Below are 18241 nucleotides of genomic sequence, written 5' to 3'. Positions count from 1 at the left end.
GCCTTTTGATAACCATCCTTCTCTATGTTTGAGAAATTACTCTTGTCCCTTGAATGTTCTGCGTGCACTTTACTTTATGAAACTTTACTTTTGAGGTCTACCTCTAAATCTGTCACAGTTGCTTAGCCATCAACACAGAGCTCAGAACTTGCTGCAGTCACTGAGAGGAATGGAGTGATACAGGCAGCATCCTTGTGCCTGTGGAGAGCCGTTTCTCACCAGCATGGAGCCACCTGGGCATCCCCGCTCTCCCGTCTCTGGACAGCTCTGAGAACCTTGCACAGAGCTGATTCCTCCACTTCTCCAACTTCCCCTCGGGGAACATCATGGTTATTCATGTCAGTAAGTTTATCCTTCCTGTTTGCATATTTGTTTAACAGAAGCATCAAGCTCTTAAATAGTTAGTGAATGACTTTTAGGTAGAATAGCGTATGCTGCATTTAGCATTCAAATACGATGTTCTCTAGCGACTCATTCAGACAAAATGCCACTTTCCTTTTAATGAGAAGAGTTACCATTTTCTTAACTCATCAATTTATTACTAAGATATGGAGGAAAATTACCCTAGCTGATTCTGACGACCACATTCTAAACACAGATTAGGTGACAAAGACTTGCACATGACTTTGTTCGGGTTAACTTACCGATCTCACAGCTGCAAGCACATTGATAATCTTCCCATCAAGACTGTGTCCATTTGCAACAATGTCACCCAATGAATAATAATCTCGAGACTCTTTAACAGGTAAATGTATCAAAGAAAGCAACTTGGCATCCACCTCATAACTGGAACAAACTTTTACCATTGAGTGATTCTCACTGAGCAACAGTTTATAGTTGCTAAATTGTAAAAACACACAAAAATTAATATCAAATTATTTCTAATATAAAAATACTTCCAGGTTCATAGTTCAATCATTTTTCAGTTGTAACTTAGACTATATTTTAAAATCTACATTTTTTACTCTTAGAAACACTGAACAATGTTGCAAAATATTTTTGTCTAAAATGTACTTTTTTCATCTTAATCTTCAAATTATTTCTTCAGAGAAATGACATATACTTCTAATAAGGAAAACGTTTGGGGATCAATATGTGCTGAGTTCTAAGCATACAAACTGACCATGCCAGGGTCTGAGCTTCAGTCTTCTGATCAATAACATAGGGATGTGAAGACATAAGTTTGGGGGGTTACAAGTCCTGAGCACTTGTTATTTCTCTCTCCTACAACTATAGCTGCTCTGCTTAGGTGCCTTAGACCAAGGACCACATTTTACTTACATACTCTTCTGTATGGAATAGGTGAAGAATATCTTCAGTGCTCCTGAATTGAGGTGCTTTATCTTCCCCTACTTTCAACTCTCAAGTCCTTCATAGAAATTTTTTTTTTTTCTTTTTGAGACAGGCTTTTGCTATGTTGCCCAGGTGGTCTCAAAGTCAACTCAAGAGATCCTCCAGAATATCTGGGACTGCAGATTTGCACCACTGTGCCCACTTCCCCAGCTCTCCAGTCCAACCCTCCCCCTCTTTCTGCTGCTATTGCCTTATTTATGCACCTCATCATTTCTCTCCCAACTGTTGTCTTCAGTCCTAAATAAGCTTTCCTCACCATGCATCACACACACACAAAGTGGTTTTCCTGAACCACAAATGTGAAACATTATCTCAGCTCAAGGATCTTCTGTGGAATGAACCTGGATGACAGGCCATGCCATCTGTGAGCGTCTCTGCTTCTCCCTCAGGCTTCTTTTCCTCCTGGTCCCTTGCACTTGCTCATATTACAGCCATGCCAATTATTAGGTTATGAGGTTGACATTCTTAGATGGAAAACAGTTCAATGTGGCAGTTTCATATGATTCAACCTCTAATATATCTAAAAAGGTCAAGAGGTTCTTGATGGTTCCCTCGGCTTGAATGTTCTTCCCTTTCTTCCTCCCTCCATTCATTCATTCCACAAAAGTTTACTGAGAATCTATTACATGCCAGACCTTAAATGAAGCCTGGGGGACACATGCGAAGAAGACAGACAAGACCTTTGATCTCCTGAAGCTCACGCATGAGGGGGAATCACAAGAACAACTAGTCATATCATCACAGCATGACCAGGGTTATGACTGATAGGCGGGGCCAAGCCTGCCCAGCGGGGCTACTACACACCGAGCACATAGGTGGGGGCAGAGGAGGTGACATTATGGAGACATCCACAACAAGAAGCAGCAAACACTCAAACAGACAAGAGAAGAATGTTCCAAGCAGAGGGAATAGAAGGTACAACAGTTAGTGCAGGATGAGTTCAGGGTGTTTGTGAAACAGAAAGAAGTTCACTGTGGCTGCAGAGATGAGCCTGAAGGTCTGATAGAAAACTGGTCAGAACAAGAGTTGGGAGGAGTGGCCATGGATACAGGTGTCCATGCAGTAGACTGCTGTATACACCAAGAGCCCCTTACAGGCCAGCAAGGGGTCAGCTGCACCTTCCTCTCCAGAACTGCCCTTGGCAGAACCACCTTGGAGATTACACTCCACTCCTTCAGGAGTCATGGGGAATGATCATAGCGAGGGACTGGCTCAGGGCACAGAAGCCCAGCCCACTAGACAGGGCACTGCTGCACTCTAGAGTACCCTCCTGGCTTCAGCGGGGGCTCCTGGGGAGCCCAGTTCTCTGGTCAACCTCTCTCCAACTCTTGTCTTTGATAGGTTCTCCTGAGAGCTCTCCTCAACAAGCCACTGGCAGGAGAACTGACCTCCCAGGTTCTGCTTCCAGGGACCCTGACCTGAGGTTGTAAGGCATGAATAGAATGACACCTGGATACAAAATAAGATATTTTTCTTCTAATTGCTCAGTTTAAATGTGACTGAAGCCAAATATTTGTAAACCCAAGAATGAGAATCATGAAGGTCCTCTATATCTGGGTATTCTGCATTCACAGATTTAACCAACTACAAATAGAAAATATTTGGAAAAAGCAATACAAAATACAAATAAAGATAACACGGTATACTGACTATTCACATAGTGTATACGTTATATTAGGTATTATGTGTAGAGATGATTTCAAGCATAGGGAGCACACATCCATGTTATGCTCAGACATTACACTGTTTCCTAGGAGGGACTTGAGAATCCAGGATTTTGGTATCTACAGGGCCCTGGAGCTCATCCTCCACAGATGCAAAGGAAAGCTGTCCTAAAGTCAAAGCCACTTTTTCATGTGACTTTGTATCAAAGTAAATTATCTCATAAATTATCTCACTTATCTCAAAAATAAATACTGTAAGACAGAATTAAACTCTTATGCTAATCTGATACAAAATTATTAGTAATGATCCTTCTGGCACAAAGATGTTGATCTCTGTGCTAGCTAGATAGATATTTACCTAGGAGTTGCAGGGCTGAACTTTTCTTCTCTTTCTATTTCCTTTCTTTGGATCAGGGGATTTTCAATCACCACTACAACAGAGGGCAAAGGATGGCAACATGACCCAACAGTCACAGGATTAATCAAAACCTAGCGTGCATAACAAGGGACTAAGGCTGTAGTTCTAAAGCTAGGGCCATGTGTCCTTCACAGGCTCCTTCTTGTGTCACTGTGAAATAGAATCCTGGAGGGCAGCCATCAGTTTGACCCCAGATGACATTTTCCAGTGCTTTACCTTTATGCCCCAACACATAAGTCTTACAGATATTATTTTAGTTGTACTTTCTGATTGGGTTACCACATGCCCTTCAATGAAACACACCTTTGATCCATCTCCGCTCACTTCACACTTGGCCTGGGAATGACAAAGGGAGGGAGGTGGAAGAGCATTCAAAGCTGAGGAGCTCACTGAGCTTATGTTTGTGAACTCCATGCTTTAGGGTTTCACTTTCCCCAGGGCCTGTGCCAGCACTCTCCGTGCTCTGCTTTGTTCATTCCTCCCACAACCATCCGTGATTATCAGAGGCTGAGTAACTAGAAGTTTTATATTAGAAAGTGGGAGAGCTAGAATTAGAATTCTTCTGATTCAAACTCTTTACTCTTTTAACTCTACCACACTAAAATCCTACCTGCATCTATGATCATCATAGATCTTGGGCTTTTAAACCCCTTATTCTTGTTCATTCTCACAGCCATCAACCTAGGTCTTAATACTGCAATAAGCTCATCTCTCTATATGACTGACGTCTGTGACTGTGAGGCTTGTGGGGTTCTGTCTTCCATACTCTACATGCTTCCTGACCTTGTTCTACTGCAGAGCTGATGTGTGAGGCTGTCTGCACTCAGGCATACAGTGACTGGTGTGAGTGAAGGGCTGTGGAGTCCCTGCGTAGAGAAGAGTGATTGATTACCTCTTACCCTTCCCCTTCTTTTTTTTTCTAGAGAGCTGGTATACATGCTTTCTCATTTCTTGCTCTGCTGATCTATCATCTCCTGAGTGACACTATGCATTGAATACGAGGCTCACATTCACAGGAACCTGATGAGGTATTGTTTCCTACTTGAGGCCCAACAAGATGAGAAACTTTCTCAAAGCCACAACACAAATAAATGTTGGATTTGAATCCAGATAGATGTTTTTAAAGCCCTGTTCTTTCTGTGCTGTCAGAGAGGTACTGGGGTGTGGAAAAGATGCAGATTTGTTATCTCAACTGAAAGTAAATTCTTAAAAAACCCCACTGAACTTTAATCAAACTCCAATCAGTGCCCCACTCTATGTCTGCAGAAAGGGAAGTGATAAGAACAATAACAGGGCTGAAGCACACTGAAACAGGAGTAGGACCACAGCTGGCTAGGGCCTGGTGAAACTCGCTACAATACTGTCACAGAAAGTTTAAGAACTGGTGCTAACTTACCACATTCACCAACCCTAAAGCTGTCAGAGAGTGACCTGATATAATCTTCATGGCCCCAGGATGTTGCGTTTACAAAATGGGCCGGTGAATCACGAATGGTAAAGCTGAAAGTGTATCTTTCTGATCCAATATCTAAGAGAAAAGCAATGCTTTTATTTTTTAAATGAAAACTTCAGTTTTGATTTTCAACAAGGATTTTTTGTTTAATCAAATGAGCAATTATTGAGGATTACTATGATGATAAAAATACTCCAACACATGGTAGAAAATGTTATTTCATATGTACACGCCATGATAAGTTATGCTTTTGAAACAGACTCCTTCTGAAGTTAAGGGCGACTTCCTGGTAACTTGTTTTTTTTGCATCCCAAACCTCATGCTGAAAACAGACACCAGAAACATTAAAACAGGCATTTCTCTGACTAACTCTGCACATGTAGATCCTGTCTTTTGTCCCATTGTATTTGTGGAGCAGGACCATGGTTAAGCCATTCCTTCTGCCAATGTAGCTAGTCCACATCACTACTGGCCCCTTCCCCAGTTATTGTGTGTCTTGGGGGAAATGACCCTCCATTTCTCTTTTACGGCTATTGTTTTCACCTAAGTCATAGTTCACACCTAACTATTTCAAAACAAATTGTGTGCCACCAAAGGATGACCACTAGAGGTCAGCAAGTACACATTTTCCCAAACTGGAACAGTAATGTTTTTGGTAATCAGAAAGTAACATAACCTGGGGTAGCAGCTCAGTGGAAGAGCATTTGCCTAGTGCATGTGAGGTGCTGGGTTTGATCCTCAGCACCACATAAAAATAAATAAATTAAATAAGTGTATTGTGTCCATCTACAAAAAGAAAAATAAAAGTAACACAACCTGGCTGGGGCTGTAGCTCAGTGGTAGAGCACTTGCCTCACAAGTGTGAGGCACTGGGTTCAATCCCAGCACCACATAAAAACAAATAAAGGCATTAAGTCCATATACAAGTATTTTTTTATAAAAAATAACACAACCTAACATAAGCAAATTATAGGTATATCCTGAACTGTTACTTGATCTACCTTTGAGAAAAAAGGACTAAGATAGGAAGAGTGGGAAACTGAAAGGAGAATTTTATTTTTCAACTCTATGACATTGTGTACTGTTTGAAATTTTTGTGAAAACATGATGATCTGTTGTATATGCAATGCTTAAGTAGGTAAGCATACCTTCTCTGAGAAAGGTGTGCTACAGGTGTCATCATGAAAAGAAGTCAGACAATACAAACATGTGCTGCTACACTCACAGTCTGACTGGTGAAAAACTACATCATGAGCCTCTGTGGTGGCACATGCTATAATACTGTGACTTGGGAGACTGAGACAGGGTCTCACTAAGTTGCTTAGGGCCTTGATAAATTGCTGAGGCTGGCCTTGAATTTGTAATCCTCCTGCCTCAGCCTCCCAAGCCACCACTCCTGGCTCAAAGTTAACTGTTTTTTCACACATGAAAGATTAATTTTTTACTGAATTGTCGGGTTGTTTGAGTAAATACATAGATGCTGCTGCCACACTTATCTCTCCCTCAGGCACTATTCTATCATGATATTTCGGTGGGTATCAGGCAAGAAGCAGCAAAGGGCACTCAAAGTGTGGGAGAAATCAAACTTTATTGTATGCCAGCAGGCTCAGAGGAGATCAGCACTCCAAATTCTAAGTGCCCTTTACCAGTTTTTCACAACATTTATAGGCTATCTAGTGTCATAAATTTTCTAGTCTAAAATGATACATAATTGTGTACAGGGTTTCAAAAAAACAATATATGATTGAGTGTAAGAGTTTTCAAGCAGGAAGCATGTTCCCAGAAGCAGAGTGCGATGAGAGGGAACTGACTCCTCCTACAAAGCTTTCCATAAATATCTAGCCTTGGGCCCACAGCCTTCACAGAGCATTTATACTTCAAAGGAAAGTAGGTAGGTCCTAGGGAAAGTCCTTGACAATCCAAAAGGAAGGAGTTAGTGGTGATGATTAGGTTCCCTGGCTAGAAAGGGGAGGGGAACTCTCCCTTTCCAAGGCACTAATTCTCTTGGATAGTGTCCTTTTGCATCCAGGCCTGGGTTAATTACCCATCACAATGGTACCTCCCTGCTCCAAAAATGTCATCATCTTGTCTTACGTGAGATCCATGTGCATGTCTGTCACTGCACAGGTTCATAGTGGTAGCCAGCACGGTTTTCTTAGTATGGGTCCACATGGTGCTAGTTCATACCCAAAAGAACCAATTAATTCTCACATGGTTTTATTTATCCCCATTTCACACATGTATACAGGAGAGACCCCATATCACTTAGAGACTAAGGGAGGCCAGTCAGTCTAACTCCAAGTTCCTAGTCTCAGACACTATTATATCTTAAAATCACAAGACAATTTCTACTTTACCTTTACACACATGGAAATGCTAAACAAATTCATTCAAGCTAATGAACTGGCCAATTTAATTAATTATTTTAGCATTTTATAACAATAACTATTATGTGAGAAACATCACATACAATCATTAAAAATAGAATTTGTCTTCACACACATGGCCTTGACCATACAATAGAGAACACGGCCATTACTCTTAGTAGGTCAGCAGGCACGGAAATTTGCTCAGTTAAATATTCATTGCAGCCATAAACTACAGTTAATGAAAAATGAAGCAAAGAGTTAAACTTCAGAACTCAGCTTTTTCTGTCTGGAAAGCCTTTGACATCTGTTTTCCCAATAACTATACCGATTATTTTCTGAAAAACAAAAGAGTACAGAAGACCAATATTAAACACAGATGTAGATGTAAATTTAATTTCATGGACTTGTTATATTTTACTGGCTTTAACAAACATTTTTTACTAGGACCATTTAAATGTATTTATTCCAGACAAACATCTAAAAGAACTTCATAAATGTTCAATTCCACAAGGAATAGTACAAAGCAATAAGACAGTTAACTGCTATTACAAATATAATCATTTGATACTTAGTATGGTTCTACTTTTTTTTCCAATCACTAGATGGAGCATAGTAACTGCCCTATGCTATCAATCCTTACTGAATTCATCCAAAGCACATGTATGATACAATTTAATTTGCCATGGTCTTCAAGGCTTTCCTTTATACAGGGTTTTCTAACACAAAATTGCTTAGCTTCTTAATCCAAACATGCTGGACAGTAAAATTAATTAAACTGTAACATAGGGGCTGGGGATGTGGCTCAAGTGGTAGCACGTTCGCCTAGCACGCGTGAGGCACTGGGTTCGATTCTCAGCACCACATAAAAATAAAATAAAGATATTGTGTCCACCTAAAACTAAAAAATAAATATTAAAAAAAATGTAACATAACTTACACATTGCTGCTAACTAAAATCCTGGATCTTAACATCTATGTCTCTTAATACCTATCAACATCCTCTTAAATATTTAATGTTCTCTTTAGCAACTACCAAAGAAAAATTTTCAAAAAGGCTTTAAGAAATAAAAGATAATTATCTTTTTTCTGAAGGGAAAAGCCTAAATTTATATTACTAGCAACTGATTTTAACCTTGCAATAATCTGTGACATTTAAAATACAGTCAAGCTTTTAAGACTATCATTCTAATTGAGCTGTTAACTAGTCATCTCTTGCCATTAGTTTTGAAATTCCATGTACATGCACATCCTGCTGAATTTTGTTGGAGAAACACAACTAATGGAAACGTTGAGTAAAACTTTCTAACTGAAGAGACAATTAGCAAATGATTTACCTTTTAAGGAAAACTTTTTGTTGTTGTACTTTTAAGGTAAACTACAACAATTATTATTTTAAATACAAATAAACGTTGAATTCCAAATTATTAAAGTTATATGTAAATTTATCCCATTTTAAGAAATCCGATTTGCAAAAACCAAATGTAAACAGCACACTGCTTAAAGACAGGGATGGTAAGGATGACTGGTAACTGCTTCATGATAAATACATTCCTCCATGATTCCACCCAGACTTACTTTAAATAAGTAACAGTCTCAGCATGTTAGAAATCATCCCCCTACAACTCCTCCCATAAAAGTCATAAAAAGCACCATAATGACAAGTGCTTAAGACAATAACTTGCATAATTTGATTAAAATGCAATTATTGAAAATGATTTTATAGTGCTAAAACAACATTCATTGAATGTACCACTTTATATTATATTAAAATAATACAAATATTTGATCATTTGGAGCAACTTGAACAATTGTTAGTTATATTGACAATCATGTCTCCTACTCTATAGATAAAGAAAGGTTAATTTAAATTTAACTATCATAAATATAAAGAAGCTTAGGGATACTTAATACCTAACAATGATAATGCAGAGAGTGTCCACATACTTGTCGACTACACAAATATGTGCCAGTGAATCAATAATGCTGACACAACATAATTTTACCACATCAAGCTTCATTAGAGAATGATCAGATTACCACATCATTGAGACCTACCAGATTAGCCATACTTGGATGCAGATTTGAAAGTGCAGTGAGGGTCTTTGATGCACAGGAGTTTGCCATTTTTAATCTGCATTGTAGAAAATATAATTTATATGTATAAATTATCTAAAATAAACCATGAAGATTACAAAATTTAAAAAAATAAATTGAGAAAGCACTGAATATTTTACTCGTTTTTGGAAAAATTTAATATAATGATGAAATGTAAATTAACACAGATTTAACCTACAGAAAATATGTTCAAAATGTCCCTTTTGAATTACATAGCTAAGTAATGCCCAGAGACACATACATCTCATGAATGTTGTTCCCAACTAATAGAATGTTGAGCAAAAAAAAAAAAAAAATTGGTGGGGGATGGAACTCAGGGGCACTTGACCACTGAGCCACTATCCCCAGCTCTATTTTGTATTTTATTGAGAGAGAGAGTCTCACTGAGTCACTTAGCACCTCGCTATTGCTGAGGCTGGCTTTGAACTCTCCATCTTCCTATTTCAGCCTCCCAAGCCACTGGGATTACAAGTGTGCACTATCATGCCCAGCTTGAGCAAAACTTTCTAACTGAAGATGCAGTTAGCAAGTAGCTGACCTTTTAAGGAAAACAACAACAATTTTTTAACATTAATAAATTTTGAATTGCAAATTATTAAAGTTACATGTAAATTTATCCCTTTTTTAATGGGATAGCTAGGTTTCAATTTTCACTTTCAAAAATTTCTTTTTTAAATATTTATTTTTTAGCTTTAGGTGGACACAATATCTTTATTTTTATATTTATGTGGTGCTGAGGATCGAACCCAGTGCCTTATGCATACTAGGCAAGAACTCTACCACTGAGCCACAACCCCAACCCCTTCACTTTCACTTTTAAAAGTGAATGGTGTGACTAGGTTTCAAGTTTTCATTTTCTAAAACTACTCAAAATTTAGCAGTTTTTGAGTACCATGTAAATTTAGAGTTTTTTTATGAGAGATAATTCAATCAGACATTTGGAATTTTAAATTCTAAGTAGCATCAAGTGTCCCTAAAAAAAATACAGCAAAACTCTACTGTGAACACCTCAGATCATGTATTTGGTTACACTGTGAGGACAGGGAGTGATTTTAACTTACCTCTAGATGCCAAGCGCCATGAGGACAAGGGTGGCATCTTACATATGCTTTTATTCCCTCCCTTTCCATCCTACCCTTTCCCTTTCTTTTCCTTTGTGTCACTGGGGATTGAACTCAGGGGTGCTCTACCACCAAACTACACCCCAGCCCTTTCCAGGTTTGATTTTGAGACAGGATCTTTGCTAAGTTGCCCAGGCTGGAATCCAACACCTGGACTCAAGGGGTCCTCCCACCACAGACTCTCCCCAAGCCTTGGAACTAGAGGCCTGCACTCAAGCACAGGCTGTGTGCATGTTTCAGTGCTACCTTGCACAAAGAAAACTCACTGAAGAGCAGATGAATCAGAGCTTGTGCCTCATTATCATTATTATAAAATATTTTACTGGAGTAAAAATTGCAAGGTGTACCACACTAACAGATTGACTTACTTCATTTTATAAAACACAGCCTCTAGCCAGGCATGGTGGCGCACGCCTGTAATTCCAGCGGCTTGGGAGGCTAAGGCAGGAGGATCATGAGTTCAAAGCCAGCCTCAGCAAAAGCAAGGCACTAAGCTATTTAGTGAGACCCTGTCTCTAAACAAAATAGAAAATACAAAATAGAGTGCCCCAGAGTTCAATCCCAAGTACCAAAAAAAAAAAAAAAAAACCACACACACACATCCTCTATGTCCTCTTCAACTCTGAATGCCCTCACCCACAGGCTTTAGTACACCTCTGCACCAAAGTTTCAGGGAAACTGTGGAATTGGTCAAGGATTTTGAATTTCAGCACCACTAGTTTGTGTCTTGTGTTTTGACATTACTTAACTTCATACTTAAATTGTGGATATATCTACCTTGCAATTAGAATTGGAGTATGCACAGGTGCCTGGTGTTTGCAGGCTCTCAATGAATGATGGTGCTGCTTGTCCATGTTATCTGGTGCAGCAGTTTTTGCATTCAAGGCCTTCTGGGCCAGAAGAAACAAGCAGGAATCAAGTAATGTTAAATTTCTCATTCTTTCTTTGGCCTGATATGTTTTGCTTTAGAATGCAATCTCACTCTCAAAAATACTTGCCAAACTATGGCAAATTCATTTATTCATCCATCCATCTGACCAACATTTATTAAGAGCCTGTCAAGTGCCAGACAAAGGCTGTAGATGTAGCTCAGTGATAGAGCAGTTGTCCATCATGGGAAAAGCCCTGGGTTTGACCCCCAGCACTGAAAAAAATTTTAAAAAGTCAAGTGCTGGACATTTGAGGTGGGAGAGGATGACTTTTCAAGTGACTGGATTTTATATAAAAAACACAACTCACCTACATACTGAGCTCTCTAAATTTTTATCCCTTAGCATCTTTTGGTGGTCAGTGACTTACATAATATCACATGATCTCTTTGAATTTTCTTCAGTTCCTACAATTATTAAAATTAAATGTTGATATACTTTATATGGTGATATAGTTTATAGTGTTTGTCAATAAAAATATGACTTGCTTCTCTTCCTGGACATTTTGAGAAATACACGATTAACGTGAACTAAACAGCTCAATATGGGAATTCAGTCATTTCTTAATTCATCAGCAACTACTATCCCTTCTACTTTATGTATTAAAAAATGTATTTAAAACATCTCCTTTTCTTCATCTCCAATGCCACCTCTCAGCTCAAGGCTAAGTCATTCCTGAGAGTGCTGCAATAGCCTGGTTTCGGTGTATTCATTCAACACACGCTGGTCTGATACATGTCAGGTCCAGAATCAGGATAGGGGACAGAGCTGTAGGATGGTCCCTGGAACTCCTTCATGTACACCCAGCAGCCTTAAGGAGGCACAATAGGCACAGAGGGCCAGATGTGGGACCCTATATGTGTGGCCACCAGACTGCTGTTCACGGGGTGGAGGGAAAGCAGTAATGGTGGACTCTGCCCATTCGACAGTGGCACTGAAGCCATGGGTGCCTAACATGAGATGCACCCACACAACAGACAGCAGCAACCCCATCACCATATCTGAAAGCTCTCCCAACACACATTTCCCGAAGTGCCCTTCTTGAGCTCAGTGCCCAACTCCCACCACTGAAGGATGCATGCCTGTCTGATCTGAGTCCAGCTGACTAGGCTGGTTTCTCCCAAGACCTTCCCAGCCCTTTGTGTAGTATGGCAGGGCCCGGGCCCCAGGCCCCATGCTGGAGCTTGCCTCCAGAGGAGAGACCTGCATGTTTGACCCTTACCTACTTAGGTGCTCAGGTTTGGAGGAAGGGAGACTCCATGGACCCAGAGGAGGAAGACACTGCTAGCTGCTTTTTCTAAGAAGATGGTTGGCTCATAGGTGAGGCAAAACCTTAACATGCACCCCAGTAACTTCCTGAGTTTTGTTCTGCTTTACTTTTTAAATTTTTATTTTAAAAAATTATTGTGGTATTGAGGATTGAACCCAGAGGCACACTACCTTTGAGTCACAGCCCCAGCCTTTCTATATTTATTCTGAGACAGGATATCACTAAGTTGCCCAGGTTGGCCTGGAACTTGCAACTCTCCTGCCTCAGACTCCTGAGTCACTGGAATTACAGGTGTGAGCCACCAGAATTACAGGTGTGAGCCACCACACCAGGCCAACTTTCTGATTTTGAGGCTGTGGTTGTAAATCCTGAGCTTGAGACCTGGGCCTAGAACAGAGGAACTGTAATCAGAGGGGCAGGAAGGACATCCAGGATGAGCTTTGTGGACTATGGTACTTCCCAGAGCCAGGAGTGGTATGTGTGTGCATGTGTGGGCTGCGTGTTCCTTTTAGAATAATGATTATCCAGCTACCCTTAGGAAAGGTGGAGTGCTGAGGCCTAGTGGTACCTCAGAATTTCTTATCAGAAAATTCCATTCCCATCCATGTTGTCAGGCTGACATTCCTTCTCCTCACTGCCTGGACCCTGTCTTTGCCAAGACTCAGCAGCTCTCCCTCCGGCTTCTCTCTTGGACCCGATCACTTCTCTCTGTGCCCCTGACTTCCCTGCTACCCTTTCTCCACTCTTGGTACCTCATCCATCTCTTGTTATTTATGATAGAATAATAGTTAAAGCTTAGATCATACCGTGTCACCCCTTGCTTTAAAACCCTTCTCACTGAACCATGAAAAACTCTAAACTCCTGCCTTAGCCTCCAGTGCCCAGCTGACTTGGCCTCTGCTATCTCTTCCCCACTCCCCACCAGTCTCCAGTGCCTCTGAATGCCTTCATGGCCTCACCCATGGGTCTGGGTTCTGGCAGATGCAGCTCCCTCTTCCTCAAGGCCCCCACCCATGCACCTTCTGACCTTCCCAGGAGGGGCTGGCTGCATTCATTCCTTAGGTCTCTAGGAGAGGCCTTTCCAACCATCCTACCCCAACTCTCCCCTGCCTGTCCCTCTCATCAGCCTAATTCCTAGTGGTTACTTGTGAACTTTCCCCTCATTAGAAGGTTGGCTGGTGAAGGTACAGCCACTTCTTGTCTTAGCCCCTACTGTGTCCCATAGTGACTAGGTAGTTTAGTGACTTACACATACTCGCTACCGATGTTTGTTAGCCGAATTAATCAAATCCCAAAAATAATCCAATTCGTGATTTGAGGATAATATTGCTACAATTAACTTTTTAGATAAATAATAATTTTAATTACTACTCAATATTAAGTTTATGCCACTCATTTCAGTTATGGGAATAAATAAGGCTTACATCTTGCTATCTAGCCAAATGAGGTTTCCAGAGAGCTCAGTGATGAGAAATCCTAAGATTTTCTTTATTATTCTAAAGACCAATTCTGAGCTAGGAAACTGTAGGGACATCTTCTCTATGTGGTCATTCAAAAAATAAAAAGTGAAATCTCTATAACCTCTCAACATAAACAACAGATTTTGTGATAAACTTTGATAAGTCAATTTCTTTTTTTGGTACAGGGATTGAACCCAAGGGAGATTAACCACTGAGCCACATCTTTAGCCCTTTAAATTTTTTTTTTTTTTTTTTTTGAGCTAGGGTCTGGCTAAGTTGCCTCACTAAGTTGCTGAAGCTGGCAACTTAGTTGTCCCTGCCTCAGCCTCTAGAGCCATTTTCTTTCAGGAGAGGATCAGTTTCATTCAATGTTTTAATTCCTATTGCCTCAATGGGAGCTTGGCAAGTTTTGCATTATGCAATTCTAGCTGACTTCCTAACAATTATTTGTCCATTAGAAAACTGGCTAATGGGTCAACCCAATGGAGAATTCCCCAATGTGTAGACAGAAGAAAGTTTGCTAATAATCTTTCAATGTAGTTTCAAACTTCTCAATCCTACTTCTTTTTTTCTGGGGGAAGGGGGTACGGGGGCACTCAGGGCCGGGTGCCACTGAGTGGAAGCTTGGAAACTTCTGACAGAGATCTAACATGGCAGTCTCTTTGAAATTCTGTGATGACATGCGATTCTCCTCTTTGTTCATTAACTGTTCTGAAATGTGTTTTGGTGGTTTCGGTTGCAGAGACAGTAAAAACATCAGTGGTGGCCAGAGGACCAGAGTGGGTGTGGGAAAACGAAGAGCAGAGGAGCATGTGAATTTCTAAGGCACTGCAGCCCCTCTAGGGCATCCTGTGTTGGTGGGTCCCTGACATTATACATGTGTCAAACCAACAGAGTGCAGAACACCAAGATAGCAGAAGAGAAACAAAAGAGTACTGGTCTAAAAAAAAAAACAACTGAGTGAATCAATAGGATATGTATAAATATATGTGGCACATAATGTTATATATCACATTGAAGACAAGGATAACAAAAGTGTTTTTATGCATAACACATATACTAAACTGATAGATTTATTACCCAGGAACTTGATGCACAAATTCTGTGACATCGTCTTTCAAGACATCTGCATATCCTGGGTCTAACCAAGATATGGGATGAAAAAGACACAGTGTGTGCATGTTCTAAAATCTCTCTCAAGATCCAACAAGGGATACCAACAGAACCATTCAAAAGGAAAACCAATCAACCTCCAAGGGACTGATGGAAATAAGTGGATGGGAAATGGAAAAGAAAAACTACCAAGAGAAGGTCCAGACACAAGGACATGAGGAGCAACAACAACAAAAAAGACAGAGAGAAATAGGTGAGGAAAAGAAAATAGAAAAACAAAAACAAGAAAGTTTAAAGACCAAATAACAAAGGAGGAGATGAGGAAGTGAGGAGGAACTGGGAGGAGTGGAGAGGAGTGGGGAGGAGTCAGGAGAAGTAAGGAGGGGTGAGGAGAGAGTGGGGAGGAGTGGGGAGGTGTGAGGAAGAGTGAGAAGAGGGAGTGGGGAGGGCTGAGGAGGAGTGAGGAGGAGTAATGAGGAGTAAGAAGGGGTGAGGAGGAGTGGGGAGGAGTGAGGAGGAGTGAGGAGGGGTTAGGAGGAGTAAGAAGGAGTGAGGAGGAATGAGCAGGAGTGAGGAGGATTGGGGAGGGGTGAGGAGGAGTGGGAGGAGTAAGGAGGAGTGGGGTGGAGTGAGGAGGAGTGAGGAAGGGTGGGGAGGAGTGGGGAGGAGTGAGGAGGGGTGGGGAGGAGTGGGGAGGGGTGAGGAGGAGTGGGGAGGAGTGAGGAGGAGTGAGGAGGAGGGGGCAGGAGTGAGGAGGAGTGGGGAAGTGTGAGGAGGAGTTGGGAGGAGTGAGGAGGAGTGGGGGAGGAGTGAGGAGTGGGGAGGAGTAAGAAAGATTGGGGAGGAGTGGGGAGGAGTAAGGAGGAGTGAGAGGAGTGGGGAGGAGTGAGGAGGGGTGAGGAGTGAGGAGGAGGAGTGAGGAGGAGGAGTGGGGAGGAGTGAAGAGGGGTGAGGAGGGGTGAGGAGGAGTGGGGAGGAGTGGGAAGGAGTGAGTAGGGGTGAGAGGGGGTGAGGAGGAGTGGGGAGGAGTGAGGAGTGGAGAGGACTGGGGAGGAGTGAGGAGTGGAGTGAGGAGGAGTCAGGAGGAGTGAGGAGTGGGGAGGAGTGAGGAGTGGGGAGGAGTGAGGAGGAGTTAGGAGGAGTGAGAAGAGTGGGGAGGAGTGAGGAGGGGTGAGGAGTGAGGAGGAGGGGTGAGGAGGAGTGGGGAGGGGTGAGGAGGAGTGAGGAGGAGTGAGGAGTGGGGAGGAGTGAGGAGTGGGGAGGAGTGAGAAGGAGTTAGGAGGAGTGAGAAGAGTGGGGAGGAGTGAGGAGGGGTGAGGAGTGAGGAGGAGGGGTGAGGAGGAGTGGGGAGGGGTGAGGAGGAGTGAGGAGGAGTGAGGAGGAGGAGTGGGGAGGGATGAGGAGGAGTGGAGCGGGGTGGGGAGTAGTGAGAAGGAGTGGGGAAGAGTGAAGAGGGGTGAGGAGGGGTAAGGAGAGGTGAGGAGGAGTGAGGAGGGGTGAGGATGGGTGGGGAGGAGTGGAAAGGAGTGAAGAGGGGTGAGGAGGAGTGGGGAGGAGTAAGGAGTGGGGAGGAGTAGTGGGGAGGGGTGAGGAGGAGTGGAGATGGGGAGGAGTGAGGAGGAGTGGGGAGGAGTGAAGAGGGGTGAAGAGGGGTGAGGAGGGGTGAGGAGGAGTGTGGAGGAGTGAGAAGTGGGGAGGAGTGTGGAGGAGGAGTGTGGAGGAGGGGTGAGAAGGAGTGAGGAGGAGTGAGAAAGAATGGGGAGGAGTGGGGAGGGGTGAGGAGGGGTGAGGAGGAGTGAGGAGGAGTGAGGAGGAGTAGGGAGGAGTAAGGAGTGGGGAGGAGTGTGGAGGAGGAGTGTGGAGAGGTGAGGAGGAGTGAAGAGGGGTGAGGAGGAGTGAGGAGGAGTGAGGAGTGAGAAGGAATGGGAAGGAATGGGGAGGAGGAGTGAGGAGCAGTGAGGAGGGGTGAAGAGGGGTGAGGAGGGGTGGAGAGGGGTGGTGAGGGGTGGGGAGGAGTGGGGAGGGATAGGGAAGGGTGAGGAGGAGTGAGAAGGATGAGGAGGAGTGAGGTTTAGGGAGTCTGAGTGGAGTAGGGTAGAACCCAAAGGGTTCGGAGTCGTGGTGCTCATCCCGCCCAGGTCTCCTGCTCACGACCATGGTCCCACACTCCCTGGCCCTTCTCTTCCCTACAGGTCCTCTCGCCCCCTGTCCTTTGCAGCCCCACTGCTCTGGTCTGAGCCCAGCGTCACCAGTAGCTCTACTGGTGCCCTGCTCACCCTCTGCTTCCCGGTGTTTGCTCCTGAAGGCCCTGGGGCACCTCAGCGTCTCCACGGTCCTCAGCGCCCAGGTCAGGACTGCGGCGACTGACCGTTAGGATAACCTCCCAGCTGACTCCGCCCTGCCGCTGACTCCTCCCCTCACTCTGACTCCGCCCTCCCCCTTCAGCCCCTTTGCTTGCTGACTCCTCCCTCTCCCTCTGACTCCGCCCTCTCACCCACTCCACCCCATTGGCTCATTGACTATGACTCCTCCCCTCACTGACTCCTCCCTTCCTTCTTCCTCTGCTCCTCCTTCTGACTTTGCCTCAGTCTCACTGACTCCGCCTCTGTCTTTGACTCTGGCCCTTGAAGGTGTCCCAGAGCTCTGTGACTCCACCCATAACCCTCTGGCTCCGCCCCTCACCAGGCTCCCCCACTGGTTGACTGCCCCAAAGCTTTCACTGACTGCGCCTCCATCTCTTACTCCACCTGTGACTGTGCCCCACTCTGATTCTGCCCCACTGAGGCACTAACTCTTCCCCGCCCTCTGACTCAGCCCTGTTTCTGACTCTGGCCCCTGTGAGTGACCTTCTTCTCTAACTGACTCCACTTCTCCAAATTCTCTTCACTCTTCTCACTGACTCCGCCCCTGCCCTTCTGACCGCACCTCTGCCTCTGGCTCCGCCCCTCCCTTTGCCTCACTGATGCCTCCTCTGCT

General features: G+C 43.3%; 1 protein-coding gene across 1 annotated transcript in view; it reads right to left on the bottom strand.

Moving 5' to 3' along the window:
• Meiob (meiosis specific with OB-fold) overlaps nt 1-17645 on the bottom strand; it is a 33531-nt gene extending 15886 nt beyond the window's left edge. The window contains exons 1-6 of the mRNA XM_027940741.2: nt 17542-17645; nt 9313-9388; nt 7535-7592; nt 4832-4963; nt 3376-3448; nt 645-840 (exon numbers count right to left, since the gene is read on the bottom strand). Coding sequence (XP_027796542.2) covers nt 645-840; nt 3376-3448; nt 4832-4963; nt 7535-7592; nt 9313-9381 — 528 coding nt within the window. The 5' untranslated portion in view covers nt 9382-9388; nt 17542-17645. The remainder of the gene's footprint in view (nt 1-644; nt 841-3375; nt 3449-4831; nt 4964-7534; nt 7593-9312; nt 9389-17541) is intronic.
• Nucleotides 17646-18241: the final 596 nt, after the last annotated feature.

This window comes from Marmota flaviventris, chromosome 19, assembly GCF_047511675.1.
Source record: "Marmota flaviventris isolate mMarFla1 chromosome 19, mMarFla1.hap1, whole genome shotgun sequence".
In the NCBI taxonomy this organism is placed as follows: Eukaryota; Metazoa; Chordata; class Mammalia; order Rodentia; family Sciuridae; genus Marmota; species Marmota flaviventris.
Note: the sequence above shows the minus strand (reverse complement) of the source record. Positions and strands in the feature narration are given on the sequence as shown.